General features: G+C 36.7%; 1 protein-coding gene across 1 annotated transcript in view; it reads right to left on the bottom strand.

Moving 5' to 3' along the window:
• The window catches only part of FAM172A (family with sequence similarity 172 member A), a 2,873,056-nt gene that overhangs the window by 2,562,263 nt on the left and 296,466 nt on the right, over positions 1-14,327 (bottom strand). Inside the window, exon 3 of the mRNA XM_044064137.1 lies at positions 653-754. Coding sequence (XP_043920072.1) covers positions 653-754 — 102 coding nt within the window. The remainder of the gene's footprint in view (positions 1-652; positions 755-14,327) is intronic.

Genomic DNA, 14,327 nt, shown 5'->3' with positions numbered 1-14,327 from the left:
AATTTGAAAGGATAACCAATTGCTACAGAACACTGCCTTCCTTTTCTCCTCTTTCCTATGACCAAAACATGGCATACTATAATTTCAGCATGCATTCCCTTCAGCCAAGAAAAGTATTCAGCAAGTTGATCTGTGATCAGCTGAATGGTTTCCAATACAGAGTTTTCAGACAGTAATTTCTGAAGTACAAATGCGGTAATGGAAGCTAAGATCACTGACTGACAGGGTTCTGGTGAAAAATTTTTGCATCTCCATAGTATTAGCTTATTAAGTAACTTCAAGTAGCAGTTGCAGTCATGCCACAATCTTCTGTGTATGGCAAAAATTTTGTACAGTATTATAAGAGTTAAAACTAAAACATGTGAGCACAAAATTATATCATCTTTATCACGCGCATACTTTAAATAGAACTAGTTAAAATCTTTTCTATAATAACATGCAATTTCTGGATTGGAATAAAGGATACATTTCACAAAGCATATGTCATTTTTGGATTAGAATAAAGGATACATTTTACAAAGCATTGCTTCAAATAAAAATGACTAAAGCTGCCCATATAAGTTACTGGAAGCTTAAACCACACATCCTATCAAAGCTTAAGCACACAACGAAACACATTTTAGAAAGTACAATAACTTAAGTAGTCACTTACTCTCATTAAAAGAATACCCAAATCCTTCAAGTGTAAGAGGAAAATCAAGCGCAGGCTCATCTTTCTTCATTAGTTCATCCAGATCTATTCTTGACAACAAATCTGAAAAAAGAAAATGTAGTATACATATATAACATAACACTACAACTCTGATGGAGAAACAAACCAAGACTATGCAAAGAAAGTACAGTTGTGTAATTTATACTTACTCATAACAGTGAATGTTCAAATTCCTTATGGCTGCAGTACCACTTAAGTTATATGGGTTGTTTCCTGTCTACAATACAACTTGCCATCTTCAGAAAGCTCTGCCCCTCCCCCGACAATGCCACTCTGACTGCTGATTGGCAAATCCAAAAAAGAGAAATCAGCAGTCAAAGTGAAGCTTTCTTCTGGACTTTTTTGCCTATAAATGAGAGAAGAGCCTAGCACCACTGAAAAAAAAACAACCAATAATAACAATAAAACATACAAAGAAGAAATAAACAAAGTCATACTTTATATCCCAACTACAACTATATACAAGAGTACCAGGATAAAGGGTGGATGTGGCCACAACAGCAAGGAATTCGAACATCTACTTTTATGGGTAAATGCAATTTGCACAACTGTACTATCTTCTTCATTCCCACTGCTGCAGTAGCCCTTAGACTATATAGGTTGATTACCAAAGCCTATCCAAACTGAGGAAGTATATTTGATGCAGGAGCCGCTGGAGGGTGGTTCTAGCAAAGCTTGACCTAGATCTAGAAAATTAATCTTGCTTGTAATGCTTTGTAAAAATATGTACAGATAACCCACAGGAGGGTGGGTTTGGCATAATGGTTAAAGTTATCACCTCATATACACAAGATACAGGGTTTAATTCTGTCCTCCAGTCAATGGCAAGGCTTAAAATAGCCCTTCAGAGCAGTTAGCCTAACGTTCAACTATGAAACTATAAACCATGTAGCTGCCTCTACAATATTTCTAGAGTCTACCCCTTTCCAGTATGCCATCAAAGAAGACAAGGCTATAGTGGAATATGCCTTGCTGCTACCTGGAACAGGTTTGCCATGGTGAGAAAAACAAAAAAATATACAAAGTCAAGAACAACCCCCTGAGAATTGTCTGTTTATACACAAGGTGTTCCTTTTTTTGACCCTTGATAAGAAATAAATAGCTGATCAGCTTTTCTAAAGGGCTTAGTTCATCACGATAGTACCTGAGCTGACTATGCACATCCAGGATACGCAGAATCCTGTCTCTCTTGTTGTCTAGGTTTTCTTCATCTCAAGCAGATTAGATTTCTAGAGTCACAGAGTCTTTTACACTATGGCTGCCACTCAAAAGATCTGAGCCATAAACCCAGTAAAAGCAGGTGATTTAGGGTCACTCACTATTATTTATGATTAACAGACTCTATTCATGAGGGCCATCCTATTTTTAGTAACCAGGACTCTGGGGATGAATTAAAGGAACTGAACCCAACATAGGAGGCCCTCACAAAAAAATTCTGGTACCTTCAGACAGGACTTCAACCCTCAGGGACTTAGAAGATCCTGGCTCCATCTTCTACTTATTTTGGCATGTTCCAGTTCATAAAAGTTATTTAACATCCACTGTATTAATGTGTTTCAACCTTGTATAACAGATAAAACAAAGGGGCAATGGTAAATCATTGAAGAAGAAATCAGCATCCAAAGGGCTCCCACCGAAACAGTCTGGTATGCACAACAGGCATTAATACCATTTAATCCCAAACTAACCACAGAGACCAATCTGACCGGCCTCTTTAAAATGTCACCCAATGAAACCAACTAGTACTCCCAACACCCCTTGTTCAACTACTTAATTAAGAGCTTCTGCTAATGTGTTTTAATTATTGATCTGATAAAGTATGTTAATTGATGAAAATCCTCATCCAAATAAATGTGGATCAAGGAAGCTTCTTAATGGCTCATCATTTGGTGTTTACTTATTTTATTATTTATTTATTTTATTTACATTTGTTTACCGGGAAATTCTGACAGGACACAGGTCCTTTTTCAGCAGAGGCCTGGGAAGAAAAGCTCCACAGATTGTAAAAATGAGAAATAATAATGACATTTAGTAACAAGAGACTTAGAATCTATTGCAGTTTTTTATTGGCTAGGTTTTGGAAACCATACTTATCTCTTACCTCTTATAGTGGTATACTAGTTTACATGGCTTAAAGTAAACTAGGATACCACCTTAGACATAAAAGGAGGATTAGTCCTCAAAGAAACCCTGTCTCTGTGAAAAATGAGTTTGAGTTGACTCACCATAAAAGTCTGCAGATACCCTTCTTGCAGAGGTCAGAGCAATTAGTAAAACTGTCTGCCATGTTAAGAACCTCAAGTCAGCCATAATTAAGATCCTAAGGGAGGGCCCACTGTTTTTCTTGGAGGCCTCTCATGCAAAACCCCTTTCAAAAACATTTTGACATGAGAATGCATTTAAAGATGAGTTGCTGAAATGGATGGTAAATGAACCTTGATGGTGGAGTAACAGAAGCCATAAGAGAGCAACTCACAAAATATTGTGTAACCAGAGAACAACTAGTATTGAATGGGTGCTGATTATGGTGGCGGCAATAGCTAAAAAAAACTTTTTCATTTACTAATGCATGAGTAGGAGGCTTTCTTGTCTGCATTAGTACCTGCTGCACGTCCACTGTAAACCGGTGCTTAAAGGGAATTAAGGCCCTATCATATAAGCAGTCAAATGAAGTTGATTGGGGTCAGGGTGTATCAAACACCCCTGTTCTTGTGTGAGGAAGTTTGTGGCAATTGCCCGTAGCCATTTCCAAAAGAAAGGAGAACTACGGTTGCCTGGGCCAGAAGGAATTCACCCTAATGATCTTGGGGATTCCTTCTGAATCATCAGAAGTACCTTGTATATCAGTGGATAGGGTGGAAAAGCCTACATAAAAATTCCTGTCCAAGGAAAAGAAAAGGCATCTGTCTTCTAGGCCTTCTTACATGCAGCCCTGGAGCAGAGTCTTGCCAGCTGACTGTTCAGAGAGGAGGCAATAGATCTGCTTCTAGTGGTTCTCACAGATGAATCAAATCTTGGAATACACCCAATCCAGTTTCCATTCATAAGGGTCTGTCCTTGTCCAATTCAGATGTCCTGCAACACAATTTTGCTCTGATGGAATGTAGGATGCCTACAGATTGAGATTGTGTTGTGAAGCTAAATCCCAAACTAAGATAGCTAATCTGCGAAGGGGGTATAACCTGGTTCCCCCTGGCTTTTTGATGTACCACATGACTGTGGTATTGTCTATAACAACATGAATAGGTCCTGGGGACCAAAGGTGATTTAGAGAGTTGAGCGTCTTGATCAGGGCAAGCATCTCTTTTATATTTATGTACTCTCATCTGTCCTTGGTGTCCCACACACCTTTCACTTTTATCCTTCATGAAACTACTCATCAAGCAATATCTGAAGAATTTGTGGTGACTGACTGCTTTAGAATGGGGGGAAAAGGGGAGACCAGGATTTAAGGATATTTGCCATCTCCACAAAGTGACTTTTCTCACAACAAACTCCAGCACTGGGAAGTGAAACGACAAATGATGCTGGTGCTGGAACAGAAGACATTTCTGATACCATTGTACCATTATCATGTGGAGTCTTGCCAGAGGGTTCATAAGAATTATAGCTACTACAAGTCCCAAAATTCTGAGTTATTCTCTCGAAGTGTTCAAAGTCTGAGTGGAAAACTTTAGAAATAGATCTAGATAAAGATCTTTTTTTTTCCTATGGATGAAATGTGTTTGAAATGAAGTATCTAGCAGACACCCCAGGAACACAATCTTGTGTGATGGAGTCAAACAAGACTTTTGAAATTGCAACCCCAACTTGTGTAACAGATTTCTCAGCCAAGTGACACCTTGAAAAAAGACTCTGCAGAGATAAAGTCTTCTAAATGTGGAAAATATGAATACCCTGTAGCCTGCTATGAGCTATAACCGGAGACAAGACTCTGTGAACTTTCTTGGTGCAGTGGATAGCCCAAAAGGTAAGGAAGAGAACTGATATTATGATCCAGACACACAAAACCTTAAGAAACACCTAAAGTCTGTATGAATAGGGATGTGATGATAAACATCTTTTAAATCTAGTGTTACCAGGAAATATGAATGAGAATGAAACATGTTTAGGAAGGAACTAGTCTCCAAGCATTTTCTTTCATTGACTCTAAAAATATCCTTGCAAAAAAAAAAAAAAAAACTTTCTCCAACTGGGAAGAATGGACTGGTTGCATCACACCCTAGAGCAGTATGTGATGAAAAATAGGTTGAAATAAAGGAGTCTTGTTGGTGGATGAGGGGTGACCTCCACAAAAGGAGGAATATCCTCCCACTGTCATCTGTAAGCTTGATGAATGATCTGCAAACCCCATTTGTTTGAAACTATTTATTGCCACAGAGAAAAGTGGAGATTCAGACATTCTGGAAGGAAAATGGGGCTGCCAGTGTGTTTGTGTGTGTGTGTGTGTGTGTGTGTGTGTGTGTGTGTGTGTGTGTGTGTGTGTGTGTGTGTGTGTGTGTTTGTTGGGGGAGACAGTCCATTAAACCGTCAGTCTGACTTGCTGGACTGTCCTTGGTTTTGGGAGGTTCCAGAATTCTCTTTGGAACTTATTTGCCATTTCTTCTTAAACATTTGGTTACCTGAATTTTGATGAGATTGTTTATTTTATTTTTTGTCAAAACTGTATGAGGAATTAGAGAATCCCTTCAAATTTTGGAAAAGGGGAGAGATTATCAACTTACTCCTTTCATCACACTTTTTGAACATCTCTGCAGCAGGGGAGACAAAAACTACATATTTCTACAAAGGAGAAATTAAAATCTTGTTTTATCTTTATCTGGGAGGTTCTGAGAATGCAGCCTAGCAAATCTCCTCAAAACAGTACCAGTGGACATAGCTCTGGAAGTAGTATTAACTGAGTCACACATATACTAAAAACAATGAGTAGTGACTTGTATAATAGAAGCAACTAAATTACTTAAAGCAGATTTTCCCACAAAAAGAAACTGCAGACAAAATATTCCTCCTACTTTCATAATTAATCAGAATAAATTTCAACATATAAGCCTGACAAGTCAAAATTCTGAAAATCTAAATTTCAGAAGCATACATTTTTTTCATATTATCAATAATCTTCCCATCCATATCAGAATGAGTAGGATTGGAACACTATGTTTACCAGCAGTATGGTTAACTAAAGCAATTGCTAGTGTCAATTTTGGAAAAAGTGTATAAAAACTTAAAAAATAAGGAATTTTACACATCCTATCTGCCCTTTTGAGGGGCAGCTGGTTGACTATCAGGAAACTGCGTAACAAACACCATCTAAAGCTGACAGAACTAGAGGAATGGTTGAAGGTTCTAGAAATTCCTTCTTTAAAAGTTTTCAGTATTTTCTGACAGACTGAGCTCTCCTCTCAGTCCAAATCCAAAATCTAAGGAGAAAACCCTGCATCTGTCCCTTCATCTTCCTGTCCAAATTCAGAATCTTGAATCTTTTCAGGAAAAGAGGTATCCCCCTTTCTTTTACCAGAAACTAGTTTATAAAAAGAATAGGTGGCTTGAATAAAACCCTGAGCCAGGTCCAATAAACTACTCCTACCTAAGGAAATTTGAGGAGCGGATATATGCTTAGTTTAATGTTTCTGTTTGAAGGAAAAGGGGGCCAACAGTGTTATTAATGGTGATAGCAACATCCCCAGGGATGGGTACAACATTCTCACAAACAGGAAGCATTCCCTGTTCTTTCTCCTAGGACTAACAAGAATGGTTCTCTCTTGTCCACTGATGGGACTCCTAGAGCCACAGAGGATGTGGCTAACCATTGATCAATAGTGGCTTTAAGTGCTGCATCAGAGGGATCCCGGGTAAAAGATGACTGGTCTGAAAAAAAACAGCCTTGTCCAGAGCAGTCACCCACCTGCGGCTGAGGCAAACTGATAGCCTATTACAGTGGCACAGGCTGTTTGCTTAACTTTTTCTTTTTGTGGCTGGAAGAAGGATTGACAGTGGGACCGCCATAATTGTTAAGGTGTTTACCTTACAAACACAATGTCCAGGATTTGATTCTCAGATGGGGTAAATGGCTAGGCTTAAATGTCCCACAAAGGAAGTTAGCCTAGTACTAACCTATGAACCTATGTACCTATGACCAAGAGTTTGATCCATGGTCAAGCAGAAAATGCTGCCTCTTTCCTTGGAAAAACATGCAGCAAAAGCCAGTACAACTGAAGTCTTTAAAAGTAACTTTTTCACATAGAAATACAGTAAAATACACTTTAAAAACACTTTGCCAGCCCAAAAAATGAAAATACACACAATTTATCAACAGAATAAATGATCTTCAATTACTTTAAACAACTTTTAAACTGACAGGAAAAAGAGCACTCTCATTTAAAAGTAAAAAGTTAATGAATAACGTTACAGATAACACTTCAAATGCGACAACTCACTCCCTGAAGTTGGGCAAAAAATTAAAAAAAAAAAAATTACTTACCTTAACAGATAACACTTTACATGCAACAAGCTCACTCTTGGAGTTTTCAATTTTAATACATTCTCCAGCCCACAACCTTTAGATAAGTTTATTCTTATGCTTATACGCTTACCACTTAAAAGCCTTAAAACGACAACTTATGTACAAAGGTTTACTTGAACTTTTGTCCTAACAGCTATATATTACCTCTTTACTATGACCTGTTGTTGGTGTATTACTATATCCGTGTAACAAAGCTGTGGCTGAAAATGAGCCTTAGTGATCTAGGCTGTTTGCCTAAGTAATACAATACATTGGGGCAAAAAGTGATTGTTTCCTGGCATTTTTCACAGGTAAGGTAAAACACAGTTTTGATAAATGTAGACTGATAGCCACACATTTCAGACGCTATAATTTCCTTGCATTTCATACTACTATGTCAAGCAATTTCTAATTTTTTAAGGGACTCCCAAATCATTACTGACATAAGCCCATTTGTATGTAAGGTCATATTAAGATAACAATGGCCAACACACACTGACCAAATGTAACGTTACTGAAAACATTCCATTTAAAATAAAGGCATAGCTATCAGATGTCTGTGTCTTAGAGGCAACACATATAAAGTTATTACAACATAAATATATACTGCTTTATAACATCATATCAAAACACTGTGTATTTCTGCATAAAAAGATTTTTAATCCTGTAAAAGTTATTGCAAAATAAATTACATAAAAAACTGAAAATGTTCTCAACAAATGCAACACATTTATTCTACTGTTTTTAAAAGCAAAAGTACGCTTTAAGGAAACATATAGGTATATGTTCTAGTATAATTTCTGGGTAGTGTATTAACAATGTGGGCAGGGGAAAGGAGACAGGATGCCATATCCAACTAAACTTTTAATTTTTGAGCACATCTGCACAGATATTGTGTATAAACACAACTATGTTTAAAAAGTACTGTGTATGCTTGTTAAATACAAAGTCAGGACATAACATATCCATTACAGAGCGAGCAAAGTAGATCAAGAGTACTTTGCTGCAGCAATGTGATTTGTTACAGCTATGAGATTGCCGCTATTCACTATCATTGCTCAGACTTAATGCAAATAATTCTAGACAATATGAAATACTTAACAATGGTCAAGACATCTGCTTTATGTAAGTATGTACACATATGTTGTTCACATCTACTGAAATATGATTGTGAATCATATATTAGTATGTCAGATTTATGTTGCTCATAAACTTACATATGATAAATGTGTAACACTTCTTAGAAAGGTCAGATGTACAAACTACAATGCTTTGTACATATACTCTGATAAATTAAATTATTTTATGGTACTGTCTAATGATTAAACAAGTTCACTTTTTCTATGTCTCTGTTTCAAATAATATTAGATCACATCACTGTATCAATATTAATACTACTTTATTGTGTCTTCTACTTATTTTTAAGTTGTCTTTGCCAGTACAGCCTGGGTCATAGCTGAAGAGAATTCTTGAACCAGTTTATTTACGTGGTTAACAAATGAAATTAAAATAAAAAAATAAACCAACTAAAGAAGTAAAAAAAAATGGAGATTTAAGGCTAGAAAGACAGACACAACACTGATAGCTAGAAAGATAAGTAAATACATAAATTCTTCAAGAATGTATTACACCATTTGAAGAAGAAGTAGCCCTTTCCTGTCAGGGAGGAGAAATAGCCAAAGAAAGATTTAGGACTGTAAAATTGGCAGCAGTACAGGAGTTACTCTCTCTACCTCCCTCACTACACCCAACTGTCATTGCTTTCTTTTTCCCCAAAATACTTTTTATTAACGCAATATGTAGACAAAAAAAAAACAAAACAATGAGACCAAGACAAACACATCAACTACTATTTATTTTAATTAGTTATTTACTTACTTATTTCACATTTGTTTACGGGAAAGTCTGACTGCAGTCCAAGGAACCCAGTTTCAGCAGAGGCCTGGGGAGAAAAGCTCTGAAAATACACAAATTAGTAACACCACACATACACATGGTAAGACAAGGTATAATAATGAAATAAACATTAGTTCAGGTGAAAAAAAAAGAAATGTCGGTTGATTAATAAGATAAAAACAAAGGAAATATTATAACAAAATTCATTATTTGAAGGAAAGAACAGTAAAACAATACAGTTTATTAATAACATAAAATAGTGAGATATAATAAGAAAAAGCTGGGAGTAGAATGAAGAAGGTATAGTGAAGAGGAAAAAGGGTAAAGTGAAGGGGTATAATATTAAGTGGGATTACATCAAGAATAGATCCATACTTTAAGAATTCTTTTAAAGCACATCTAAAAGAAAAAAAGTTTGTGTTTGCTCTGATATTTGTGGGAAGATTATTCCAAACTTTGGCAATGGAGTAAGAGTAAAAGCACTTTCCAGCATTTTTCCTGGGCTTGTGTACTGATAGAAGTTGTTTGTCTTTGGATCTTCAAGACCTACTGGGGAGATAGCTAGAGAGAACAGAAGATAAAGCAGGGCAGGCAGAGTGCTTAGAGATAATTTTTTGGGCAGTTAAGAGCTGTAAAAAATTAAGGCATTGTGGTAGCTCGAGCCATTGTAATAACTGAAGTGAAATGCAATGGTGAGTAGAAAAGGCGGAGTTTGTGGCAAATTTTGCTATTTTGTTATAGCAGGTCTTCAAGTTTTGATAAGAAAGAGGTCTGGAGATTAGTAAGTATATTAGCACCATGCAAAAGGGAAGGTAATAAGTAGGTGTTTGAAAGTATGCTTCTAGTAGACTGATAAAGAAAATGCAAATACCTGTAGAGCATACCTAGTTTCTGGTGGGTTTTTTATGTTATTTTGGATATAAAAGTCAAATTTTAGGTTTTTATTGATAATTACACCTAGCAGCTTGGTGTGTGAAACTGCTTCAATTAAGAGTGTTATTTGTGGACTAATTTTTAAAATTTGATTTACTTCTTGTTTGCCCTTCAGGGAAAAAAATGTAAACGTTTTGCTTTGTTGGGATTGAGTAATAGATGGGTGTTGTTTAACCAGGGTTAAATAGATGAAAAAGCTTCTTGGGTAACTTGTTGCAGGTGCACTGTTATTTGATGAGAAGAAAATAGTCAAGTCATCAGCATACTGGATTAGAGTGGCTTGGCAGGAGGAGAACTGAAGGCTGTTTATGAAGACGTTGAAAAGTAGGGGCCCAAGGATGGAGCCTTGGGGTACCCCAGTAATATATGGAAGGAAGGAAGAAAGGGAGCTTTGCCACTCTACTGACTGTTGTCTATCAGGCAGATAACTTTTAAACCATGTCAGTGAGGGGGATGTGAGACCAAGTATGGAATGTTGGTATAAGAGCTTAGTGTGAGAAACTGCACCAAATGCTTTAGAGAGATCTAAAAATAGTGCAGATACAAGATGAGCAGAATCTGTAGCATAGTTTATGGTGTCAATGAAGGATAACAAGAGTGGTTGAAGTGCTGTGGTGTGGTGTGAAACCATGCTGAGTTGGGAACAGTAGTTTGTTGTGGAGAAGACAACTGATGAGTTGTGTATGGATACATTTTCAAGAATTTTAGATAGAGGTGATAATATAGCAATAGGGCAATAGTTAGACAGATCTATAAAATTACCCCCTTTATGTAGTGGGATAATGAAGAATTTTTTACAAATGCCTGGGACATATGATTCTGTGATTGATTTGTTTATGAGAATACTAACTGGGTAGGCTATAGACTCAGCAGCAAGCCTGAAATATTGTGTAGGAAGACTGTCTGCAGAATTAGAACTTGGCTGGAATTTTAGAAGAAGATTTTTTTATAAAGTTGGTAGAGATTGGGTGATGAGTAAAGGTAGGAGTAGTAGCAGTATGGCAGTGAGTAGCATTAGTACTAATTGTACTTGGCAAAGAAGTGTTGTAGGCAGAGGAATTGTTTACAGAAGGTGAAGGGTGAATATTGTGTGACAGTAGGTTAGAAATACTGTCAATGAAGTGAAAGTTAAAGTGGGTGGCAATTTCGAAAGGGTATTTATCTGGGTAAGGGCTAGGATTTGGTTTTGTGCCAGGTTGAAGAAGTGAATTGACTGATGATCAGAATATGCTTGGGTCATGAGAGTTATTAGATTGCTGAAATGCACAGAATTGCTTTTTATTGGAAATGGTGAGCTATTTGACTTTATTTTGGAGTTGCTTACAATACTACAAATTATTCTGTATTTTACTTTTTAGCCATTCATTCCATGCTTTATTTCTTAGGATATTAATTGCATGGTGGCACCTGACAGTTACGAGGAATGATTGATTTTGATTTTTTTTATACGAGTAGGAGCTAATCTGTTGAGAATGCTTAAAAATGTAGTATTAAAGTGATTTCCATCTTCATCAAGAGGACGAGTTTTTTAGGATAGTCCAGTTTGTGCATTTCAGTATATGTTGAAAGGACTCTAGATTAAATTTTATTAGGTTCTGGACTGATTTGTATAAATGCATTTTGGGAGAATGCTTAGATATGCTGATGGAGAAGGAGGGTACAGGGTCCCTTAGTGTGTTGAGAAAGGTATCTGTTTGTATAAACCTGTTTGGGTCAGATACTAGGATCCAAATAAATATGGATCATTCTTTGTCATATTTATCATATCTTGTAGGGGGCAGTATAAGTTGTGAGAAACTGAAGAGGTTTATTGAGGCAGTGGGAGAGACTTATGTAAGAGTTAGCCAATTTATGTTAACATCACCAATAATAATCGTTTCATAAGAGATATTTTCTGTAATTCAAGATAGAATGTTTTCAAGTACGGGGATGTTCTGTGCTGAGGGAATGTAAATGACAACTATAGATAAGTTTTTCGAGTCATTCATTTTTAGCATGATAATGAGTAGCTCAGCATTATCAAATCTGGGGCTAGGACCTGAGCAGTTTGTAACTATGAAGTAAGTGCTGTAAAATAATGCAATTCCACCAGCTTTTTTGTGTAGTCTATTTAGTCTGATTAAGTTATACCCCAGAGGAAGCACCTCAATATCTTTCATGTTATGTTTTAGACAGGCTTCAGTGGCAGCAAATAAATATATAATATATAGTGCCATCCAGGCATGAAAGTCAGATATTTTGTTATAAATGCTGTGAAAATTAAGGGTAATAAATTTCAGATTTTGCTTTGGGATAAGTTCACTGGGGTTTGGGAAGGACCAGGGGTAGAGGATGGGCCTGGGTTACAGTGAATGTCACCAGACAGGGAAATAAGTGAAAAATGGGTGGTAAAATAAAATAAAAAATAAAATAAAAAGTAATTTGAGCGCAAACAGATTTTTTTCAAGTGAATTCAAGTCAGAAAGCTCATCTTCCATGGAAATTAAACCATAACTAAACATCATCAAAACACAAAATGAAAGTCGAACACCCAAAGAAGGCAAGGGGAACCAAAGGGCAGAATACAGTGCCCATGCTGACTTAGTTACAGGGACTCCAAAGAATGCTAATTGTCTTTAGTAAATACGAGCTATGTACTCTGTTGTCTTGCCTTTCTTAGGAGTCCCCGTATTCCACCCTTTGGTTTCCCTTGCCTTCTTTGGGTGTTCAACTTTGAGTTTGCATTTTGATTGTTGCTTTCCTCCTATGACTATGTTTAGTCATGGTTTAGCTTCCATTAGAAAATAAGCTTTCTGACTAAGATTAATTGGTTGTTCCTTTCTTCTGACTCCCAATCTTGGAAGCTAAGCAGGGTCGGCCCTGGTTAGTACTTGGATGGGAGACCGCCTGAAAATACCAGGTGCTGTAGGCATTGGTAAATAAGCTTCCTGATTCAACATGATTGGTCTTTCTTTTTCTGTGATTAGAAATTGCTATTATGAATGATTTTTGAGACTGGCATGCTTCTGATTGGAAGAAACATTCTGATAGTCTCCTATTCGTCTTTTTGATATGCTAATAGGATGGTTTAGTATGACTAGTTTATTGGTCCAGCTTGTTCCTGAAATTCTGCTGATTGGTCCTTCGTCTTCTGTAATTAGAAACTGGTATTATGAATGGCTTTGAGACTGGTATGCCTCTGAATGGAAGAAATTGTTTCTGACAGTCTCCTATTGGTCATTTTGATATGCTAAACGGTTGGTTCAGTATGATCAGCTTACTGGTCCAGCTTCTTCTTGGATTTCTGCTGATTGGCTATCTGTCCTCTTTTTAAGGAAATACACTGGTTAATGAGTGAGGATCTGAAGAAGGTTTTTACCAAAAGCGCTTATCCACCCTAGAACTTTGTTTTATGCTACTTGGATTATTACTGTTTACATTAAAGAATTTGTTTTTTAATGTAACGTGTTTGTCTCAAGACAGCCTTGGTGGTACGTCTCATCTTTTTCCTGTAGGTGTATAAATACTGAGCATGTGCTAGCTTGGCTGCCATTTTGTAGTTGGCTGTTGAGATGGTCTGTCTGTTAACTAGTTCATTCATACTTTATGATGCTACTATCCATTCTGATGTGTTTCTATGTATTAAAGCATCTACACAAAATATCCCACCTGCTTGTCATCTATGATAGGGAGAGACAGGTGACAGAGGTCAAACTGGAAAAGAAACAATCAGTAAGGAATTGAGGATGTCCTTTTATAGTAGTACAAGTGTGCAAAGTTTTAAATAGGTATTGGGTAGTATACTAATATTAAGCACAAATTATTCAGATCAGGGAGATCACAAGCAGAAGAAAAAGAATGTTATGGTTAAAATAAAAGTGGAAAAAAGAAACTAGCATTATTGGAATTAAAGTGGGGTGGAATATGGTTAAGGCTACAGAAATAATTCTAACAGAAGAACTAAATTAGGAAAAAAAAATAACACAGCAGGAAAAATAAGAAGCTGGAGAGTGTGTATATGTAAAGAAAGATGGGGAACTGTAATGGGTAACTAGTGTGGCCTGCTGATGAAAAGGAAAAAGCCAATTAGAGGTAGCAAAAATAGTAAGGATTATACAGAAAATCCAAAAACATACAGCAGTAAGTTTAGTAAGTTTGCAGGTGGTTACGGAAGTTGAAGGGTCTGAGTCTGGATTAAATTCTTTTAGGTTCAGGCGATAACTGGTGCAGCAGTTGTGGAAGGGTGGTGGTGACAAATCGTATACCTATGAAAAAAGGCAGAGAAACAAATGAAAAAGGTATTTTATG

Source organism: Protopterus annectens, chromosome 2.part2 (assembly GCF_019279795.1).
Source record: "Protopterus annectens isolate FY-2018-M chromosome 2.part2, PAN1.0, whole genome shotgun sequence".
NCBI lineage: Eukaryota > Metazoa > Chordata > Ceratodontiformes > Protopteridae > Protopterus > Protopterus annectens.
This window is presented reverse-complemented; position numbering and strand designations above follow the sequence as displayed.